This window comes from Merops nubicus, unplaced genomic scaffold, assembly GCF_000691845.1.
Source record: "Merops nubicus isolate BGI_N331 unplaced genomic scaffold, ASM69184v1 scaffold1030, whole genome shotgun sequence".
Classification (NCBI taxonomy): domain Eukaryota; kingdom Metazoa; phylum Chordata; class Aves; order Coraciiformes; family Meropidae; genus Merops; species Merops nubicus.
In genome coordinates, this window is record NW_008581975.1 from 56,594 (window position 1) to 76,349 (window position 19,756).

Consider the following 19,756-nt stretch of genomic DNA (forward strand, 5'->3'; position numbering starts at 1 on the left):
AAAATCAGAGCCACATCTCCAGCGTCCAGCCAATTTTTATACTAGTTTACTCACTTAGCTGGGTGTTTTTTTTATTTTTCAAAGCTTCATGGCTTCTCCACTGAAGTGTACCTCTATTCCTTAGATGTCCTTCAGGCTAAAGCCTTCTGTCTGAAATCCAGCCTTTTGAAAAACATTTACAGGTTTGTTTTTTTTTTTTTTTTTTAATAGCATTTGGCAACAAACACACATGATGGGCAGTTTCTGCAAAGAGGTTAGCTGTATGAGTTTCTGATTGAGTTAAGATCATTATGTATAAAAGCTTTCCTTTCCTAATTTGATTAGATGTGCTCTACTATGACTCAGTCTGGTTCTGGGACCTTAGAGATGTATCTGTCCTAGAAAACTGCTGGGTCCATGTTTCTGTTGAACATCATTCCTATGGAAACTTTACACTGGTGTTGACAAAGTGACTCTACAGTGCAGTGTAGAGATGCATAAGTATGTGTCAACCCCAGCTGTGTCCCTAGGATACAGCAAAAGGCTGAATGCAGGGACTAACTTTCATACTAAAACTCAGTGTCATGTGAAACACCACCCCCAGCCCAATAAACCTAGCTGGGGGGCAATCCTCTCTGCAGGACTAGGCTGTAAGCTTGTACTCCTATGGCTAGCCTTCTGAGGCAGCTTTTTCAGAACTAATACAGCCTCCACCAGTCTGGGCTTAGCTGTTCATTACAGGTATCGTAGATGCCGCCTGCTGTAATAGTGTTTTTTTTTTTTTTTTTTTTTTTAAGTATTGGCCATTCTGTTTGACAGAACTGGCTTGAAATTGCTATTCAGATAAAACTCTCAGAAGCTGGTGTCAACTAGTCACTTAAAGTGACTTTCTGCATAATGTCGTGCTTAGTCTCATGTGCTTTATCATTAAAGTGATTTTTTCATGTGGGAATAAATATAATGGAATTTTATTACATGGACTTCGTGGAATAAAATGAAAGTGGTGCCTGTTGGCCAGTCTGCAATAGATTTGCTTCTAGTGGCTGTTTTTGTCAGTGAAAAATCCAAGCTTATCTCTTGCCTTGTACATGAATATATTTTCTCATCATCTAACATAGTTACCTCAGCTAAAAACTAAGATAATGGATTTTAATGTTCACTTCTATATGTTTAGTACTACTCCTAGTCTTATCCTATCCTGCCTGTAATGATGATCATATGCTATTATCAATATTATCTTACAGTGAGTACTGTGTTATGGCCGATGAAGAGCAAGCCTGAAATGCCAGGTCAACACCTGCACAAGGAGTGCATTGCCCTAATTAAATACTTGCTACTGAACACTTGTAAAATTTCAAGACTTGCCTAAATTTTTTTTTTCAAATTCATGATATAATGGATTCCAGCTACCTGCAAGATCACCTTGTGTTATATTGTCATGATGTCCCATGGCAGTTATAGTCCTTTGAAAGCCAAATCATCATTGCAGTACTGAAGATGATGAGAGCTGTCTTGGCAGCTGTCTGCTCAGCCAAGAGACTTAACTGCCATAAGACATCCAAATGACAACAGATCTCAGAATGAAATCACTTCTTTAGTCTAGCTTTTACACAATGAATTCAAAATAAGTAATTGTATTTAAAATGCTGTTTATGGGCATATCTTGAAATCACTTTTAAAGAGAGAGGTAGTGTGCAATTTCTTTCTTAGTTAGAGCTGCAGTGACTGCCAATCTCTTTCAAACTGGTTGGTTGTCACCCTTCTCACTAGGCTATTGGTCCCATCATAGTATATACTCATATTGACCATACTGTGTCAAAATGCAGGAAAAGTATCTTGATTTAACTGAGCACTGAAGTACACCGTAAATATGTGATTTCATCCTACCTGACTGATGTCTACTTTCCTGCCTGAGTGCTCTTTTTAAATAGGGATCATACTGCTTCAGAGTTCCTATGACTCAAGCATGAATCTTATACCTAAAATATTTGACAAAGTCCTTTCCCCTCCTTCTTTAGAATCTCCCTTAGAGAACTGGAGATCCCTAGCAGTGATGAGTTTGGCTGCATCCAGCAGAGCATAGTGCTACCCTCCACCAAAGGTCCTGAAGGCAACCTAGGTGTACAAATGCCACGGTATTATTTATGGCTCTGGAGCTAGCTTAGTCACTTCAATGTTGAAGATGTTGTCACTGTGTTCCAGTGTTTAATATAGGCATCTATGATATCTGCAAATTATATTTACTTCCTATATTTTAGGTTCTTGAATCTGAAGTAGAATATGAAACCCAACCTTGGGTTTCCAAGCTCTATGTACAGTGTCAAAGTGTGCATCTCAAAGAGTGAAAAAGCCTGTATGCTGACCAGAGAGCCATCCAAGAGAAGTTAATGAGAACTTCTAATCACAAGTTTGCATTTTATCTCTTAGAACTCTGGAACAGAATGACAAGGACAGTCAGTTGTCCAAATTCCATACCTGTTAGATAGTTAATGTTCTTTGAAAAAAGTGAGCACGATTCTCTCTTTTCAAGTGGCTGTGGTGCCCACTTTCATATAAAAGAGCTCAGTGCTTGGAGACCTCAGTACAACTTTTTAAATCATAGCATATTTAACTCTGCAGCTCTCTCTTCCCAGGAAAATACAAAGCAAGGTTAGACTTCCTATGTTACAGATGAAATTCTGTTCAGCAAATACTGTAAAGTTGAAATAATTGGATTTGTTTAGCTGAGAGAAGATATGATTTTGGAAAAACATGATAAAAGTCTTCAAAGAGATAAAAGGTTATTGATGAGAGGTGGGTAGAGAGTAAATTAAGCATAAAGAATGAACTTACACTGTTGTAAGAGAAGTTGCTGTTAAAGAAACCTTTTGAATACTAAAGAGAGTTAAATATGGAGATGGGTTATCTATGAAGGCTGTGGAATTTCCATCACTGGAAGGAGTGAGACAATTAGACATATTCCAAGGACAGCTGAGGTGACTTCTCAGTCTCTCTCACAACCATATATTTATACACTATGATTTTATTGCAGATTACTTGGAGCATTCAGTTGGAAAAGGGATTTCTTTAAGTTCCATTTTTTTTGTTTTTTTAACTTAGTGATTCTTCAATTCTGTTTGTTAGTAATTGGTACAGGGACAGAAGTCAAATATTTATGACTCTCACCTGAGTACTGTAAATAGAACAGGCTTTAACTGTGTGTCACTGGGAGGCAGAGTTGTGGATTTGAATCCCATCAGATGGAGAGATAGCTGAGTTGCTGTCCCTCAGTAACCAGACAACTGGTCCAAGGTGGTATCTCTTCCACCTTATATTAAGAAAAAGCCAACAAATCCAGACCTGACAGACAGAAACTATCAGCATGAATAACGATGTAATCAGATTAAATTTCTTAGATTGGGTTCTACTGGAATCACAGAGGAGGTCAGGTGGACTCAGAGCTGGCCTATGATGAGCATGTGCACAGTCTAGGATTTTGGGAGCCTGTTGAACTGTCAGGAGGGAATAGTTAGTTCCCTGAGGTACCCAGAGAATTCAAGGATAGAATTCCTATCCAGTCCCGGATAAGAATAAGGTGCCACTTAGTGGAGTGGAAGGTGTTGGTTCACAGTTCTGGATATAGACATCCACATTCATTTCTTGAATTTTGTCTAGGTCTTACAGTTCCTTACGGGATTGCCTGTATAGATTTGTGAGAGAACTTCCACTGTGGCTGTGAATGGAGAACTGGCCAAAAAACAAATGCAGGGTTACTGCTCTGAGGTGACCATCATCCCAGTGGGCAAGTCACTTAAACTAAGCTGGTAGATTAAGCTTCAGTTGTCTGCTTTATCTCTTAGTCTGTAGAAAATTATTGCTGAGTTATGCTTTTATCTAGTGAGTGATTCCTAAGGCACACATTGACAAGAACCAACAAGGTCCTGCGGATATATTGCAGCCTTTGATGCTCTATTTAGATGTATTTATCATAAATATCCTAGCAGACTTATGAAAACATTTTTTCCCTTTCTAAATTACTACTATGAACTAAGGTGTTTCAACATGTAGACTATATATTCTCAGAAACCAAGAGATTCAGAGGGAAAGACCCTACAAATAGGTTAGCTACAAACGGATTGAAGTGAAAGTCAGTGAGATGTCCAGAAACTTAGGTGTGGAAATACCCAGGTGATTTATAGTCTCTAGGAACAATATTAGCATATTAAACAAAGAACATTCTCTTGACCACATTATCTCTCTGAGATTAAATTAATGCAAATTTAATCTAGAAACATTATTAAGTGTTGTCTTTTGAAGGTGAATATACCTTTTCTGTAGATGATATTTACTATTTGAGAAGGGGAGAAATTCAGAAGGGTCCATAATACATTGTTTACAGTATGATCTAATTGCAAGTATAAATCATATAATCCTACAGTGGCTTGGGTTGGAAGGGACCTTAACGATGATCTAGTTCCAAGCCCCTGCCGTGGGCAGGGAATCCTCCCCATTAGACCAGGTTTCTCATCTCCCCATCCAGTCTGCTCTTGAACATTTCCAGTGATGCGTGTTCCACAACTTCCCTGGGCAACCTGTTCCAGTGTGTCACCACCCTCACAGTGAAGAACTTCTTCCTAATTTCTAATCTAAATCTACCTTCTTCCAGTTTGAAACCATTATCCCTCATCCTGTCACTACAAGCTCTTATAAAGAGTCCATTTCTTGTAGGCCCCCTTCAGATGCTAAATCTATTATTAGTATAGAGTGTGTATTTTCATTTCTATGAGAGCAGAAAGACAATTGTCCCTGTGCACAAACTTCCCCATACAGTCATAAGTTACCTAGGCATTTTCTTTCATGTGTTCTGTGGCATAGGTTGTCTGTTAAGCCAGCGTAGATCCAGTGTCATGAAACCCATGCTGGTCTGTGCTGCAGAAAAATCCTTTTATAGATACATCTGTTAGATAATTGTGACTTGGTAGTTTAACTTTTGTACTCTGTAGCTCTTTTCAGTTTGGAAATCATAGTGTTTGAATCAGAGAACAGATGAAAAGTTTGCCCATGCACAATCACTTTTCCTCATATTTTGCTGCTAAAGAGTAAGAGTAGGGTGATTTTAATAATCTCTGTTAAAAATACTTATGTAGCATTATGTAGTGGAGAAATGTCTCTAATACTGGTAGTACTGTGTACTAGACGAATCTCTCTAATACTGTTCAATATGCAGATGAATTGTGTATTAAGAGAGAATTGCCTGAATAATCTGATAAATGCCACCATTCCAGTATGAAGGCAGGCATTCTCTTTAAACTATAATTTAACCTGCATACATTAGCTGCTGCTGCTGAATTAAAGTAACAAGGTAATTAGTGGATACTATTTAAGGGTGATATTTGCTGTGATTATGGATGATAGCATGAAAGGATGATTTGTGACAGTCATGTACAATGCTTACACTCAAGGCTAAGCTTGAAAGAAGGCTGGAGAATTTGATAGTGGTCTAGTTCCTCCTATTTCACTTTGAGATCCACGTTCTGTGAAATTCAAAACACAAAATATTCCCTTTTGTCTCATCTGTCATCTGCTTCCTCGTATTCATGCTATTAGTGCTTTTTTTGTGTGTGTGTGATGATGGAGAATAGTATGAATGCATGTCCTTCTTCCAGGTACTGAATTTACCTTTGAGTAAGTCCTGGACATAGTAATAGTTCACCTGAGTCTATGTGGCTTTCAGAGAGAGCTAAAAAATATGACTGCAGAGTAAGAGGACATACCTCATTATTTCTTTGTAGCAATGGCATTTAATATCTAAATTAAGTGTTTAGCTAAAAAAGAAGTGTATAGCTGTCATGGAATTCCAGGGGATTTATAAATTCTTTACCACTAATCATTTTGAAAAACGTTCCTTTCCATTTTTACAATGTGGGCTTGGTTGGCTGACATTTCAAGACACAGAAGAGTCTTTAGCTTACACTATTGTTACCAGAATCAGAGGAGCTTGAACATTTGACTTCCAATAATCTTGGGAACTGCAGGCTGTTTATAAAATGTACAGAGTGTTCAAGCCCATTTTTTCTCAGCTGATGTGTTTGTGGAATTATGGTAATATCTGTTGTGAACCATTTTGTTAAGAGACAGACATGCTAATTTTGGAAATTACTTGAGAAAAAGCCTGGAGAGAAACTAAGCACAAAACTACTTGGGATTACCATATCAGAAGGACAAAAATTTGTGGGATTTTCTTTGTGTGTGTGTCCCTCTCCCACCCTTCCACCCCCCAAAAAACCCGATAAGTTCAACCAGATTTGAAAAAAAACTACCATGGTGCAGAAAGGTTTGTTTTGTTCATCACGGATTGTCTTCCTCCATGAAGTGGGGAAGTTTTATTTCTTTACCGGTTGCCAGGCAGGGGACTCAAGGAACTGATTATATCTGAGAATGGCAAGGTGAGCCAAACTGTTGCACACTGGCAGTTGGTCCAGCAGGAGCTATGGCAAAACAGGGGCTCATTGTTTTTCCAGCCATTTGGCAATTCATGGTACTTCCTGACAATAGCTCTATCTGTTGATATCCTGCTGAGTTCTGAAGAACACAGGAAATAAGCAGAGGTATTTTGGATATTCCTGAAATAAATCATAATAAGTCCTCATGGGATGAATTATACAAAAATATAGTGTACAGGACCTGTTTGAATGAGATAAGGTCAAGTATGCACAAATGCTTGGTGGTAGGCCAACTAAAAATATATATATATATATATATACACACTTGTCTATACCTGTTTTACACAACTTTGTTTCAAATACATTGTTTGTATCAAATAGATTAAAGATTTATCCTCACCAAAACTTTGTCCTTTTTTTAAGGTTACTTCATATAAATGTATGATATGGCAGATACTGACTTCAGTTAAGCTGCCTACTCCCTTAAATAGCAAGAGCGAAGGCCAATAAATCAGGAATGAGATAAATACATTTTGTGAAAACCACATCTGTAGGTAAATGGTTTTTAAGCAGATAAGAATATATGTGCTTTCATATTAATTTTAGGCAAATATTATCAACAAGCTCTTTAGAGAGTTGTTATTAATCAAGAGATGTTACCCAGATGTGTGTTAGGTGGTTAAGGAGTAATGAAATAATTACACTTATCCAGATGGACTTCTACCAAAGAGCCAGGAAGAGCTTTAGCTCTCCTCCCTTCCCTGTTAACAGACATATGGTTACAAGCTGCAGCCACAGGGTTACACAGCTCCCTTGCCCCCAGGCAGAGATCTCTCGGGTTTGTTCATTGTCTAATAACAAGATATATCAGCTTAGGACTCTTAGAACTCCATCTTTGTCCGAAGATTTCTTAGGTAGTCCAGGCTATTTCATACACTTCATCAAATATTGGAACGATACAAGCAATACAAGGTTGTGAAACTGTGTTTTGCAGAGTTAAGATGGATCACAAGCATACCTGCTCTTCACCACGGAGTACTTGGAGTTACTTCTAGAACTCTACCTTTGAAGAGAGTGGAAAGAAATTTCCATGTGTATTACAGGACAGTCCCCTTAAAAATGTGTAAATGAATATCCCTGCTGGAGTCTGCATTTAGAAATACATGACTGTCTTGTGATCTCAGCTCTGAAATTTGTCTCTGTGTAACTCAGCCAAGACTGATTTGCTTTAAACATGGAGGTCCTAAACTCAGTGCAACCTGCTGGGAGTCTAAGTGTTCACATTGCTTTCATTATCATTGGATAACCTGTTTTTGTAGTATTGGTATCAATTTTAAGTAGTTTCAAGGTTTCTGTTTATTTTTAGTCTGTCAAATTCTGAAGAAACAACTTTTGCAGTTAATTATAAATTATTACTATTATTATTTATTATAAAATAATAGCTATTAGTACTTATCCATCATCTTATTGTTTATGTATAATTTATAATCTGGTCAATATCTAAAATATCTCTTATTTTGTATCTTCTTTTTTTTTTTTAAATTGTGTTTTACTGGTAAAAAGTGAGGAATTTCTTTCATATATGCAGTTCAGAGAGAGAGACACAATTTCAATTTGAATGGGAAGGGATGGTCTTCCAAATCAAGTCACATTCAGGGGCAGGTATTCTGTGGCAGAAAGTCTAATTGTGGAGATACTCATTATGAAACTGATGTTTAACAACAACTTATTAAATAAAATAGTTGTGAGTGAGGCTGTACCACTTGCAGCTCCTGTACTGCAAATTTCATAGGATTGTTCTTGAGTAGTTTTTTTAAACCTATGGGGTACTACAGTATAAGCTTGAACTCCTGTGAGAATACATGTGATCACTTGTGGTAGGAAGAGATGCTGAGAGGGTGACAGCAGTTAAGTAACAAAGAAGCATTCAGAAGAGAAAATGTGAGGCAGAATTTCTCACACTGCTGGTTAGTGCTTTGGGGCTTGGTAAGAGTATGACTGGTCTTACACAGGAGTATAAGGCTAGAAGGACCTTTTTTGGTCATAAAATTATTACAGGTGAAAATGTCATAAACTCCCTTTCATAGATCAGTAAAGTCTCAACTTAGAACTAGCTTTAACCTACATAATGCTATTGCTAGAAAACTCCTTTTGCTTTCTACATGTTTTGCGCTACAGTTTATATACCCAAATTATTCTTGCCACTGTTGCCCATTAGCTTGATCAGCTCTTCTCACCCCCCAGTGCTTGTTTGGTATAAATACTTCAGGGAGGCCATGAACTATGTTCTTGACCCTCATTCTTTGAGGAAACAAAGACAAACTTTCGTAAGGTATATGTCATCAAAATACCTTAATGAACTAGTATTAGGAGCAGCTAGTTCTGACTACATGGAATTCCATGTACATTAATCTGTATCGCTTCTTGGCAAGGAAAATGAGCCTCTGTGGCACTGACAGTTTCACTAAACTGCTTTAGTTACCACAGGTAGCTTTTCCAGCTAGCTCTAAAATCTCTGTACTGGAGCACAGTCTCAGGAATAACCATATCTTGGTCCAGAAACATAAGTTAATTTTGCAACAGGCATGAAACTGGGCTAGCAGAATGCTGAGTGAAACAAAGAAATAATGACTGGAGAGACTGTCTTTATTCTAACTAAGTCAGTTCCAGGGATGTTCTGGTTGCTAGCGCTCAAAATCTGTATTGGTGTATTGGTCCCTATCATGGTTGTGGCTCTGGACCAAACAGTTCCTGGGCACGCTTCCTGAATTAGCATGGACATGGGATTATTTCCACCAGGCTGCTGGATGCAGCACCATGTTTGGATGATGAAAGAGGTTTAAAGTATGGATATGTGGTGCTGTTTTCCAGATAGCCCCAGTGTTGCAGTGTATATATATAGGCAGGTTTAATTTCTTAATATTGACATAGTCTGTGTCCCCTTTTACATGGTTGCTTTTATTTTTCTTTCCCCCTCTATTCAATATTCTAGTAGCCTACTACCACCAAACTCATGTTTGTTGAATGTGGTAACCAAACTATGTTAACTACTGCAGATAAAATCTTGCCAGCAGATTGTACAGCAGGGCTAATATTGTCCTGTCATTGGAAATGGGTCACTTGACAAAGCCTGAAACTGCATTTGTTTTTCCACAGCCAAACCACAGTTTCCTGGTTGTTCCATGATCAGTTATTACGTCTTTTTCTAATTCCTCATCCCCTGCTTTATACAAAAATTCTATACTTTTTGTTTTTATTTGCAAATAAAATAGCTTGCAGGAAAGCAATAGTCTGTTATTCTTTAGACTCTGTGAGAGGGTTTATTTCTCAAGCTGTACAGCCTGTAGAGATAGGATCACAATTACTACAGTGTGGAGGGGAGAAGTGGTGTCAGGGTGCTATCTAATTGTGTTTCTTCATGAATGATTGTATTAACTCTTAAATTTTTTGCATAATAAAAGAATTGTACAAATGGTGCTCCTTAAAAGATTCTGACAGGAAACACTTGAAAATTGTGGCATTTGCAAATACAGTGCACATGATAGCTGTAATAATTGTTCGTTTGCCTTTGGAATATCTTTGTTAGGTAGGCTCTATCTCCACAAATGAGGGTTTAAATATTTATATATGTATATATATAGTAGAACCTTTCTGTTGGTCTATAGGAAACAGATCTGGATTTTGGCTTCTGATGTTTAATTATTGCAATATGTTTTTCCAAAGAACTTTCATGTGATGGATTAATTAGCTAACACTTTCTCCACCTATTCCCTTCTACTCCCTTGTCCCATCCCTCCATCCACCTCAAATAATTACTGTAAGTGCTGAAATTTAGTAGAAGGGAGGATGTTTAGTTTGCCTTCTCAGAATCAGTTTTAAAACATTTTAAACTCTGAGTTCAACACCTCATGGGTGTTGGTGTGGAATATTTTAACTGTTTTACTTTTGCAGCAAAGCAATTTCTGTCTGTTTTGAAAGCTCACTTGCAATAGTTGATATTAATGAAGTTTAACACTTGCTCTGCGTACTGACAGACTGTCTGTATAGCAGCTTATGGAAATTTCACCTTGTGGTTTACAGTCGCTTGGAGAAGTGCAGCTGTGACATTTGTTTAGACTAGCAGATAATAAGGCAGAGGAAATAAAGTTTTCAGAAAGAGTAATGGCTTTTGGTTTTAGAAGAGCTAAAGAATAGCTTTAAATAAACCAGGTTGTTAACTACAATTTTAACCAGACAGCTTAATTTTAAGTCACATTGGAAGCTTACTACTATTTCACAATAAATGCTTTCTTAATATTCTATAATAAATGAAAAATAAAGTTTTAGAATTGTCACAACCACAACTGACAGACAAACTAGTGAAAAAGCAAGCTCAGAGGAGACTGGACAGGACTCAGTTGTTTTGTGGTGTCTGATAACATTTGGCTTTGCTGATTTCGTGGAGAGGCTTTCTTGTGGATGAAAAGCTATCTCCAAATAGTCATTTCCTACTAGAGTGTCTCTGGTAAAATGCTCCATTTTCCGAACACATTCCAGAGCTTAATAAAATATTTCTGTTTATTTCATTTAACTCAAATAACTTTAACTTCAGTGTCAGGCTAAATCTTGATGAAATCAATAATATAAAGGCAATTCATTCTTATTTTTACTTTTGCCTTTGACTCAGTGTGATCACAGACATACTAGAAATATAAGCTCCAAGAGGTGTTTTTAGTAAAAATCAAAACAGAGAGGGGCTATGAAGTATCTCATCCCTCTCTGCAGAACCCATTTGTTCAAGACCCTCATATATAGCATGACTGGTTTATTCCTCTTTTCATTGTCCAAACAAGATATTTAAAAGTATGCTGCTGCCTTTTTTTTTTTTTTTTCTGAACTAGGTAGATGCAGTTTGATGTGGTGTGACATCTCCTCCCTTCTTCCCCTGCTTGTTTTTCTTGAGCAAACTGTACATTGTTGTAAAAATATTATAGTTCCATGTAGTATCTGAGATGGCAGTTGTATCATCTTATGATTGTATGTAAGAACTCTATTTCCTTCTGTTTCACTTTTCTGCTATTTGTCTAAAGGCTGCTCTGAAGGTCTATCTATTTCTTTATGAATTTATGAGACTTTATAGTTAAGGACAGATCCAAGATGACTAATTAGTTGATGCTCTGCTACAGATACCTGTGTCATCTCCCCAAGTGGTTTAATAGTTCCTTCTTAACTATTTGAAGCCTCTTGCAGAAAAGCTTGAAAAGTAGATCAAGTGAAGAAAAAGCATTAATTTGCATTTGATCCCTAATGTTATTGCTTTATACAAATTTTGTCACCCCAATTTTTATAGACCTCTCAATCTGTTTACATTTGTTACTTCCTTCAGCCCATCACTGATGATGTTCACACTGGTACCTCAGGTTCACTCTGACCTTTTATTCTGTACTCATACACCTGAAGACCCTAAAATAAGAATGCCTTCTAGTTAAATCAATTCCTTCAGCAATCACATGACTCAGGAATAAGTACCACTCGTCTGTGTAATTCACTATGTAAGAGAGACTATGGATGTGAGAAGAAAGACCTTTTTTTTGTTCCTGCAGCAGTGAAGGAGAGAAAAGATGAAGGTTGCTGAGTTGAATGAGCTCTTTCAAACACCTTCATCAACATCAAGAACTTTCTGTTCTAACTGAAAGATGTCCAGAACTGTGCATTTTTAAAGAAAAATTTCTGTGACCTTTTTTTGTCAAAAGGACTGAAAATAAGTGCTATCTAATTTCTCTTTAATATCCAATATCTGGGACATTAACATGGAGGTAAATATCTCAGTAGAGATAATGGATCACTACTCCCAAATGAATAGTTCAACAAATTGTTATTGATGATAGTTGTAATTTATGACATGACCTTGTTGCATTGTTTTTATCTCTCTCCCTGCTACTTTAAAACGTAGCAAGAGAAAACTTCTGGCCCAAAGAGCAAACTGCAAAGACATGTCTTAATGTTCTGCAAAATACATGAAATGTAGATATCATACTCTTTAAAAGACAGTTAAGGACTAATGAAATAAGTCTTCACACAATGGACTATAGAGGCTACTCAAACAAAATAAATTATTTTATGATTAACCACTGGAAGAACTTTTAAAGTCCTAAAGTGTTTCTGGAATCTTGTGAAAGAGTTTTATAGGGATTATAAAGCTTTTCCTGGTGCTGAATAGATACAAACCAAGTTAAAATGCAGTTTGGTAGGGTGACATATGAAAAGGGAAAAGAGATACAATGAAAATGTTGCAAGGCTGGCTATAGTATAAGGAGGATCACATCAAGCTGACGGTGCTGTAATCTTTAATTCAAAGCTGTTGAACACAAAAAAAAAATTTAAAAACCCTCTAAACTAAATAAACCACAAATTTATCCTGCCTGAGTGTGAGGTTGCAGCCCTGTCCTCACTATGCTTAAGTACCTGACCCCTATATATACATTTCCAACATGTGCAGTGGCCACTGGAAGACAGTTCTGCCTCTCCCAGTGCCAAGGTGGCAGTTTGTATACTACTTAAGATATCCCATTTGGCGTAGCTGATTGGTTCATTAATTAGTGCACGTCTTTGGATAAGGAGTTTCTTTGTGTTATTCTGTAACCCTATGCAAACCATGTTATGGCAGAAATGCGAATACAAGCATTTGACCTAACAACTGAATCAGACATGAGGGTGCTTAGAAGTGATATAGATGAGGAAAGAAAAGAAAAAACCAACTTAATAGATACCTAGGTTACATCAGAAAGGTCTGTCTTTCTACTAGCTATTTCATCTGCTGTTTCCATTCCAATGAGATGTTAGCCTGACAAGTTTTTAGTCTTTGTAGATGCTTATTTCCTTTTTTTTTTTTTTTTTTTTTTTTTTTGAGAAGAACCTTCACTTTATTGCTACTTTTCTGGGCAGTCTAGACAAATTTAATTTTTCATCCTGATGTCTTAATGATCTTCTTTGAGGAAGACAATCTAGCTACTAGTTGTTTAGAAGAGTTGTGTGAATGCCTCATAGTTATAGAAGACATATATGTGTGGTTATGTACGTGTTTTTTAATGGACTTTCTGTATCAAGCCATACATTAAAACTGTGTATGATAAAAATATCTAGATGGGCTAATTACATGTACCTTATGCCTGGCTCTTGACTGACACGTGAGGCAAAAGTAGTGATCTATTTTGATATGTCAGTGGCTTCAGGGAAACTGTTTGCCAGCCTGTTCCTTTTCTGTATTTTGCAACAGAGATTAGCCAGGCAGAAGTTGTTCCAAAATCACTTCCACGACATACCTTACAGAGGTGTGAGACAATTTATTCCTGAGCCCTGTCAGCATTTTCCATTGGTCAGGGAATAGCAACTTTCAAAAAAACGGCTTATTCTTGTGCATTGCATTAAGAGTTGAGTGGACTAAGTTAGGTGTAGCCAATCTTTTCCCTATTTAGGATGCTTGCATACATTGTGGTATATATTCTGCTTGCCTTAGGTATAATAAGGCCAATGTTTGAAGAAGTAAGCTTTCAGAATTTACTTCCTATGTGATTTATCCAGGGATGATACCCCTGTAAAACTGAGCTGTTCTAGAGCTTGCAGTTGTCACTAGTTACATAAATTGTCCGTACCAGTTTCATGTGCCAACGCAAAGCTCCAGGCACAAACTTAGAAAATATACAGCCCTCATCTGCTATTAAAGAGCAACAGGTGATTAAAAATGAGATTTATGTAACTGACTGATGAACTTTAAAAAAGCTGTAAAAGCAGTCAGATGAATGAATGTATATTCGCTCATTTATTGGACATTAATGACCATGTATAAAGTGAATTTAATGGCACTTCATCTCATTTCCCACATCAGCAACTCACAGCTAAGTCTTGGATTAATTAGCAGATGCAGGAGGGTGGCCAAGAGCTTTGTGGCTGTTATGACTGAGCTCGGCTTGGCTGCAGTGTAATGCAGATCAAGGCAACACATGTCTGCCAGATATTGTGTTTGAGGAGTTTGTTCTGCCTTTTCCTGGGCATAATCAGACGACTTCCGTCACCACACATTTCCCAGAAGTGCTGAAATGCCTTATCGCATTCTTTTAAGACTGATTTCCTTCCATTTCTACCTGTTCTCAAAGTTTTATTTTGGCATTGCTCAAACTTTATGCCCCGTGACCTCTTTCATTTTGTGTGTTTGTATACTTGATGCTGTGTGCTCATTTATGCATCGTAAAAGTTGCATTAACTTTTTAATATTCTGTACAGGTTAAAAATAAATCCACCCAGATCTCTGTTCTGTATTAAATGTGTTATTCCAGTTTATAGTTGAGCTTTTTTAAAATTACAGAAATGATTGATGTATTTTTCTTCAGTATAAAGAAACTTGGTATTTATGTTTTAAAGGTCTTACTTAATTCAGAAGAAACCATTTGAGATGTCCATTGGACCACATTAATATAGGAAAACATACAGTGAATTTTGGAGAATTTATAGAAAACATTCAAGATACTATCTCTGATAATAAGTAATAATAAAGTAATAAATTACATATGCCTGTTTTTAAGTTTCATATCTGTGCTGTATGTTTCTTACTAATAATTTGATATTATCCTTATCCAGTCTCTCACTAGAAAATTTTTCTCATTTTTTTTTCATTCTGAGAATTAGGCATGCATTCCCTTTTAGACATACAGCCCATTTAGGCACTCTTAGTAGAACCATCTTTTTAAAGATTCTGTATATCTCTGCTCTCACTATGATGGTCAGATTTTCTACAGTTTTTGGCTGTAAACTGTTTTGCTGTCCTTACAGACATTTCCAGATTGTTTAGCTCTACTAACTCCTTCCAAGAATAATGAGATCTGTTAACCTGAACGTGTCTTCCAGCACTGAAGTCCATTCTTTATTTTACCTAATAGGTGTGTACCAAGTAAAAGGTTATAAAGCAAAGTACTTGCAAAGCAATACTAAATGAAGAAAGCTAAAGGACAAACACATCAGAGATGTGGAAATAGACTGAGACAAGTATGCAGACAAGAACAGGAATAGAAGAGGTGAAATATTGCAGATTTGGAGATGGCAAGACAGGAAAAATTTGAATATGATGACAATATTGATTACAAACCTGAGCAAATAGCATATTTAAGAGAGAATAATGAGAGGGATGTCATAAAATGGAAAAATGTTTCATGCTAGAACTAATAATTGGCTATGTATTTCCTTCAGAAATGGTGCTAGTCCCACAACAAAACCTGCAGCAAATTTTCTTCTCTTGAGCTTTTTTTTTCTGCATTAATTTCTATTACATTGCTTTAAGGTTCTTCCTGTTCCAGAGGTCTGTAGAGGACTGGGTAAGCTGAAGTCAGCCTCCATGTCACTGGGCCCAGCAGCTAAGGCTTTTTTATGCACATTCAGCTTCCTTTTTCAGACTCAAGTTTATTTGAAAACAATACATTTCCATCCAAGCAATGCAGTGATATTTTACATCATACCACAAGTCAGCACTCAGTATTTTCATACATTTTGGGATCTTGCTTAGTAATTGTAGCTTTAAAATTTTAGACAAGTAAGCAGATAACAATGTCTCCTTTTCAATATCATGGTATTCCATGATGAATTCAAAGCCAAAATAAAAGTTTTAACTTTAAATAAATTCTCAAAGTGCTCATTAAAACAGATTAATTATCAGAAATACGTATTTGTAGAGAAAACAAGGTGAAGAAGAGAGCCCACTGGGGATTTCTAACATGGCTGCTGTGTTTCTGGGAAGTTGCCACTCCCGTTTTATTATTCAAAGCAATAAATAGCCTTTATTCCTCAAACTGCAGGACTGCCACTCTCTATTACACAAGGAATCAAGCATCCTGGGTAGAAACCAACCGTTGTCAATACAAACAGGGAAAAGAAACCGTTCTCGTTTAAAAAAAAAAAAAGTGATTAATGACTTCTTTTAGCTCAAGCGTTTGTGATTTATATGGCAATTTCATACTTTATTATTCCAGATTTTTGAATGTGATACATAAATTTATGACTATACCAATGCTAGATGTAATGCCTCTCTGCTGAGTGCTCACATTTCCCGCTCTGACACGCTAGGAGGTGTCGAGTGACCATTTTGGTTTTAGTATTATATTAAAAGGAGTATTTGACATAAAGATCTGAAATGTAAATTGCTTCTCATGTATTTCATGACTAACTAAAGGTCAGGAAATTCTAAGTGACTGTTGGTATTGCCTTCATCTCATGATGCATGTACACCTGCACCAGTAACTGTGTTAGGCAAGGTTTTATTGTGGTTGTTTACAATGAAAGCAGAAGATCCTCTTCCTGACATTGCCTATCATGATTACAGCAGTAAGTCTGTTCCTGGTTTTCCCAGTCAGCCCTTTCAAGCTGAAGCTTGGGTAATGCAAGATCATCCTTAAAATCCCAGCTGTGGGCCTTACTGTACACATAACCAAGTTCTATTGTCTTCTTTCACTGATAAAGCTTCTCTAGAACCACCAGTCTGCCCTAGACTAGATGGTCCTGCTCTGGCAGGGGGATTGGACTCAATGATTTCTGGATGTCCCTTCCAACCCCTAACATTCTGTGATTCTGTGATTCAGTCCCTCCCAGCAAGACTCTTGTCTTGAGTCTTCCTCAGTACCAGATCTCATAGGTATGTAGGTTCCTCTACAGAGCTCCATGACTTCTTACCAACTCTATTCTTTCTATTACAGCCTTTCTTTTTCAGTGAAGTGAGCAGCTGACGTACTCACCCCCTGCTGATCCCTTGGCTCTCAGCTGTCTCTAGTCTCAGACTTCAGTAAATCTGCAAGTAAACTCTGTTGCTGTACTCCTGTCTTTTGCCTTCTCCAGGCCTTTAGTTCAAATTATGCCATATTAGGAAAGCAGTATTACATTTTGTATTGTTTCACTAGTTTCAGCATTCTTGAGTCTTGATTCTTCATCTTGGAAAGCTCCTCATGTTCTCAAGTGTATATGTAGCTTTCTGCCAGGTTCTTCAGGAAATTCCTGCAGACTTTCCGCCAGAGGTTGCTTCAGGAAATCCTTAATAATGTCTAGTTTCCTAATTCTGCACTTATTGACTTCAATTGCCACTTTGTCCCCTTATTCAGGTACATTTGGGAATCTCAACCTATTTTATTCATAAGAGCCATGAACTTTTGACCTGGCATAGCTAAGAAGGCAAATTATAAGTCTCCAACTACCAGAAAAATTAAGTGGGAATAGTCTCATTACAGATGGAAAGCACTGTCTATTATATTACCAAATTCTTCATGTTTCTCAGCCTAAAATGAGCAGTGACAGGTCCATTTTATCTTTGAGTAATTAGTAGTGTTCAAAGGAACAATGTGAGCTTCTACAAAACCAAAACCTATTTGCCCAGTGAAGATTTAAAATCATATTCAAATTTATTTTTCCTCTTAAAAAAATCTGTACTACCATCTGCCTGCATTCAAGGTCTACCTCTTTATCATTCAGAGTGCCTAATTTTACCAGCAGTGTACATAAGCTTGGCTAAAATCAGTGTGTGGGCCAAGCAAGGAAAAACTGGTGGCTCTGCTGATTTTCTAGGTGTTTGAATATTATAATAATGGTGACAGACTCTTCTTCAAGAAGATACACAGAAATATGCAATTTTCTCAAAGCTAATCAGCCAAAACTTTCACTATAAGTCATCTCTTGTGAAAACAAACAAACAAACAAACAACCTTTCATAATGAAGTAAAGCAAATTTTGCTTTTAAAAATGTAGCTGAATCATTATGGATAGACTCATAAGGAGATTTACTCATAAATTGTGTATATATGATCAAACACCTCTGATAGCAATTAATGCCTGTGTTGCAAGTACGATTTGTGGAGGTATTTGTTTTCAGAGTATGAGCAGATGATCAAGATTTCTGCTAACACACTTTCCTTTTAAACCAAATGATCAATATTCTTCAGGCTTTTCAATTGTCAATAGTGTCAGCAGTCTTCCTGAAGCTGTGTTTGGATAAGGACATGCATAGTGGTACATACTTGACAGCTGCAGAGTCCTAGCTTTTTATTTGCAAATTGTTAAATGCATTAGTCATTCCATGGGCCTGTTTACTTCAGTTGGTGAGTGCACACGAACCAGGAAGGGTGATACTTTGCTAGGAGTAAACTAGTTCCACTCTCTAGTTAAGAAACAGCCAGTGCTTCTCTTTTATGAAGCATCTCTACTGTGGAGCTCTGTTAGACATATGGAGATATTCCATTCATGCTTTTATCAGCCATTATTCTTGATAAAAGGTTGGATATTCCAGCTGATGAAGGCCTTGTATAACCTTTGAATAAGCTTTATGTCAGATTTATGCTTTGAGTCTCTCTATATGTCATGTCTTGAAGACATGTTGCTGGAAAGATTTAATTTTTCTCATGGGTCAAGATTGAATCCTCTTCAACCTAAAGAACTGATAATATAGTAATAGGACTTCTCCTAGCCAATAATTGAATGAAAAATAAAAGGAAATGAAAATATGAAGATTAAAATAAAGAGTTTAATTTACTATGGATTGTCGCCACCAAAGTTTATACAGGAGTTATGCATTACTGGCCAAAGACAAAAGCCCTTATGTGCTTCTGTTCACATCTTACAAATCTGTAACTATTAAATGGTTATTGACTTTAAATACATTTTCTGTGGGAATACCAACTTAAATTAGTTTTAACTAAAAGTGTATTATTTTTGTTTCTTTCTTTAGGAAGGAGATTCCAAGTGAACAAGTGAAACATGCTGATAGAGAGCAAGCAAAGCGTATAGTTTACTCAGTGGTGTATGGAGCAGGTAGGCATTTTTTTTTTTAAAAAAAAAACAAAAACCAAAACCAACCAGCTACAGTAGATTCATATTTTATATGTAATTAATGCTTTATATGTAACTGCAGAAAGCCTGCAAAAATCCACAGTTGCCCATTCTGCCTGAGTCCTGCCCAGGTGCTAGATAAGACAATCTGCATTCTTTCTAAAACTTCCTATCATTTCTTAAATGATGGCCATATCCCCTTATGCTTCACTGAAGCTTAGAATTACCTTTTCTGGGAAGACAGGTACATACATATCATCAGCCTGCAAGCTTTTGTGAGTTTTAGTGAATAGCTAACTAAACTTCATGTAGGCCTTCTGGAGAAATCCAAAACCTCTACAGAAGAGGAGTAATTGGAAAACTCATTTAGGAAATTAGAGCCCTAGGTTGAAGGCTTTATTTACCTTGGAAGCACTTAAAACTACATTTTGGGTTGCTGGAGGAGAATGCTTTCTACACCATCTTTTGCAGTGAGTCATCAATAGTCCTTGTACCAAAGACAGAGCTGGCCAAGGGCATTCAAT

The 19,756-nt window shown here is 36.9% G+C and overlaps 1 protein-coding gene across 1 annotated transcript in view; it reads left to right on the plus strand.

Moving 5' to 3' along the window:
• POLN (polymerase (DNA directed) nu) overlaps positions 1-19,756 on the plus strand; it is a 101,970-nt gene that overhangs the window by 47,661 nt on the left and 34,553 nt on the right. The window contains exon 18 of the mRNA XM_008936120.1: positions 19,132-19,214. Coding sequence (XP_008934368.1) covers positions 19,132-19,214 — 83 coding nt within the window. The remainder of the gene's footprint in view (positions 1-19,131; positions 19,215-19,756) is intronic.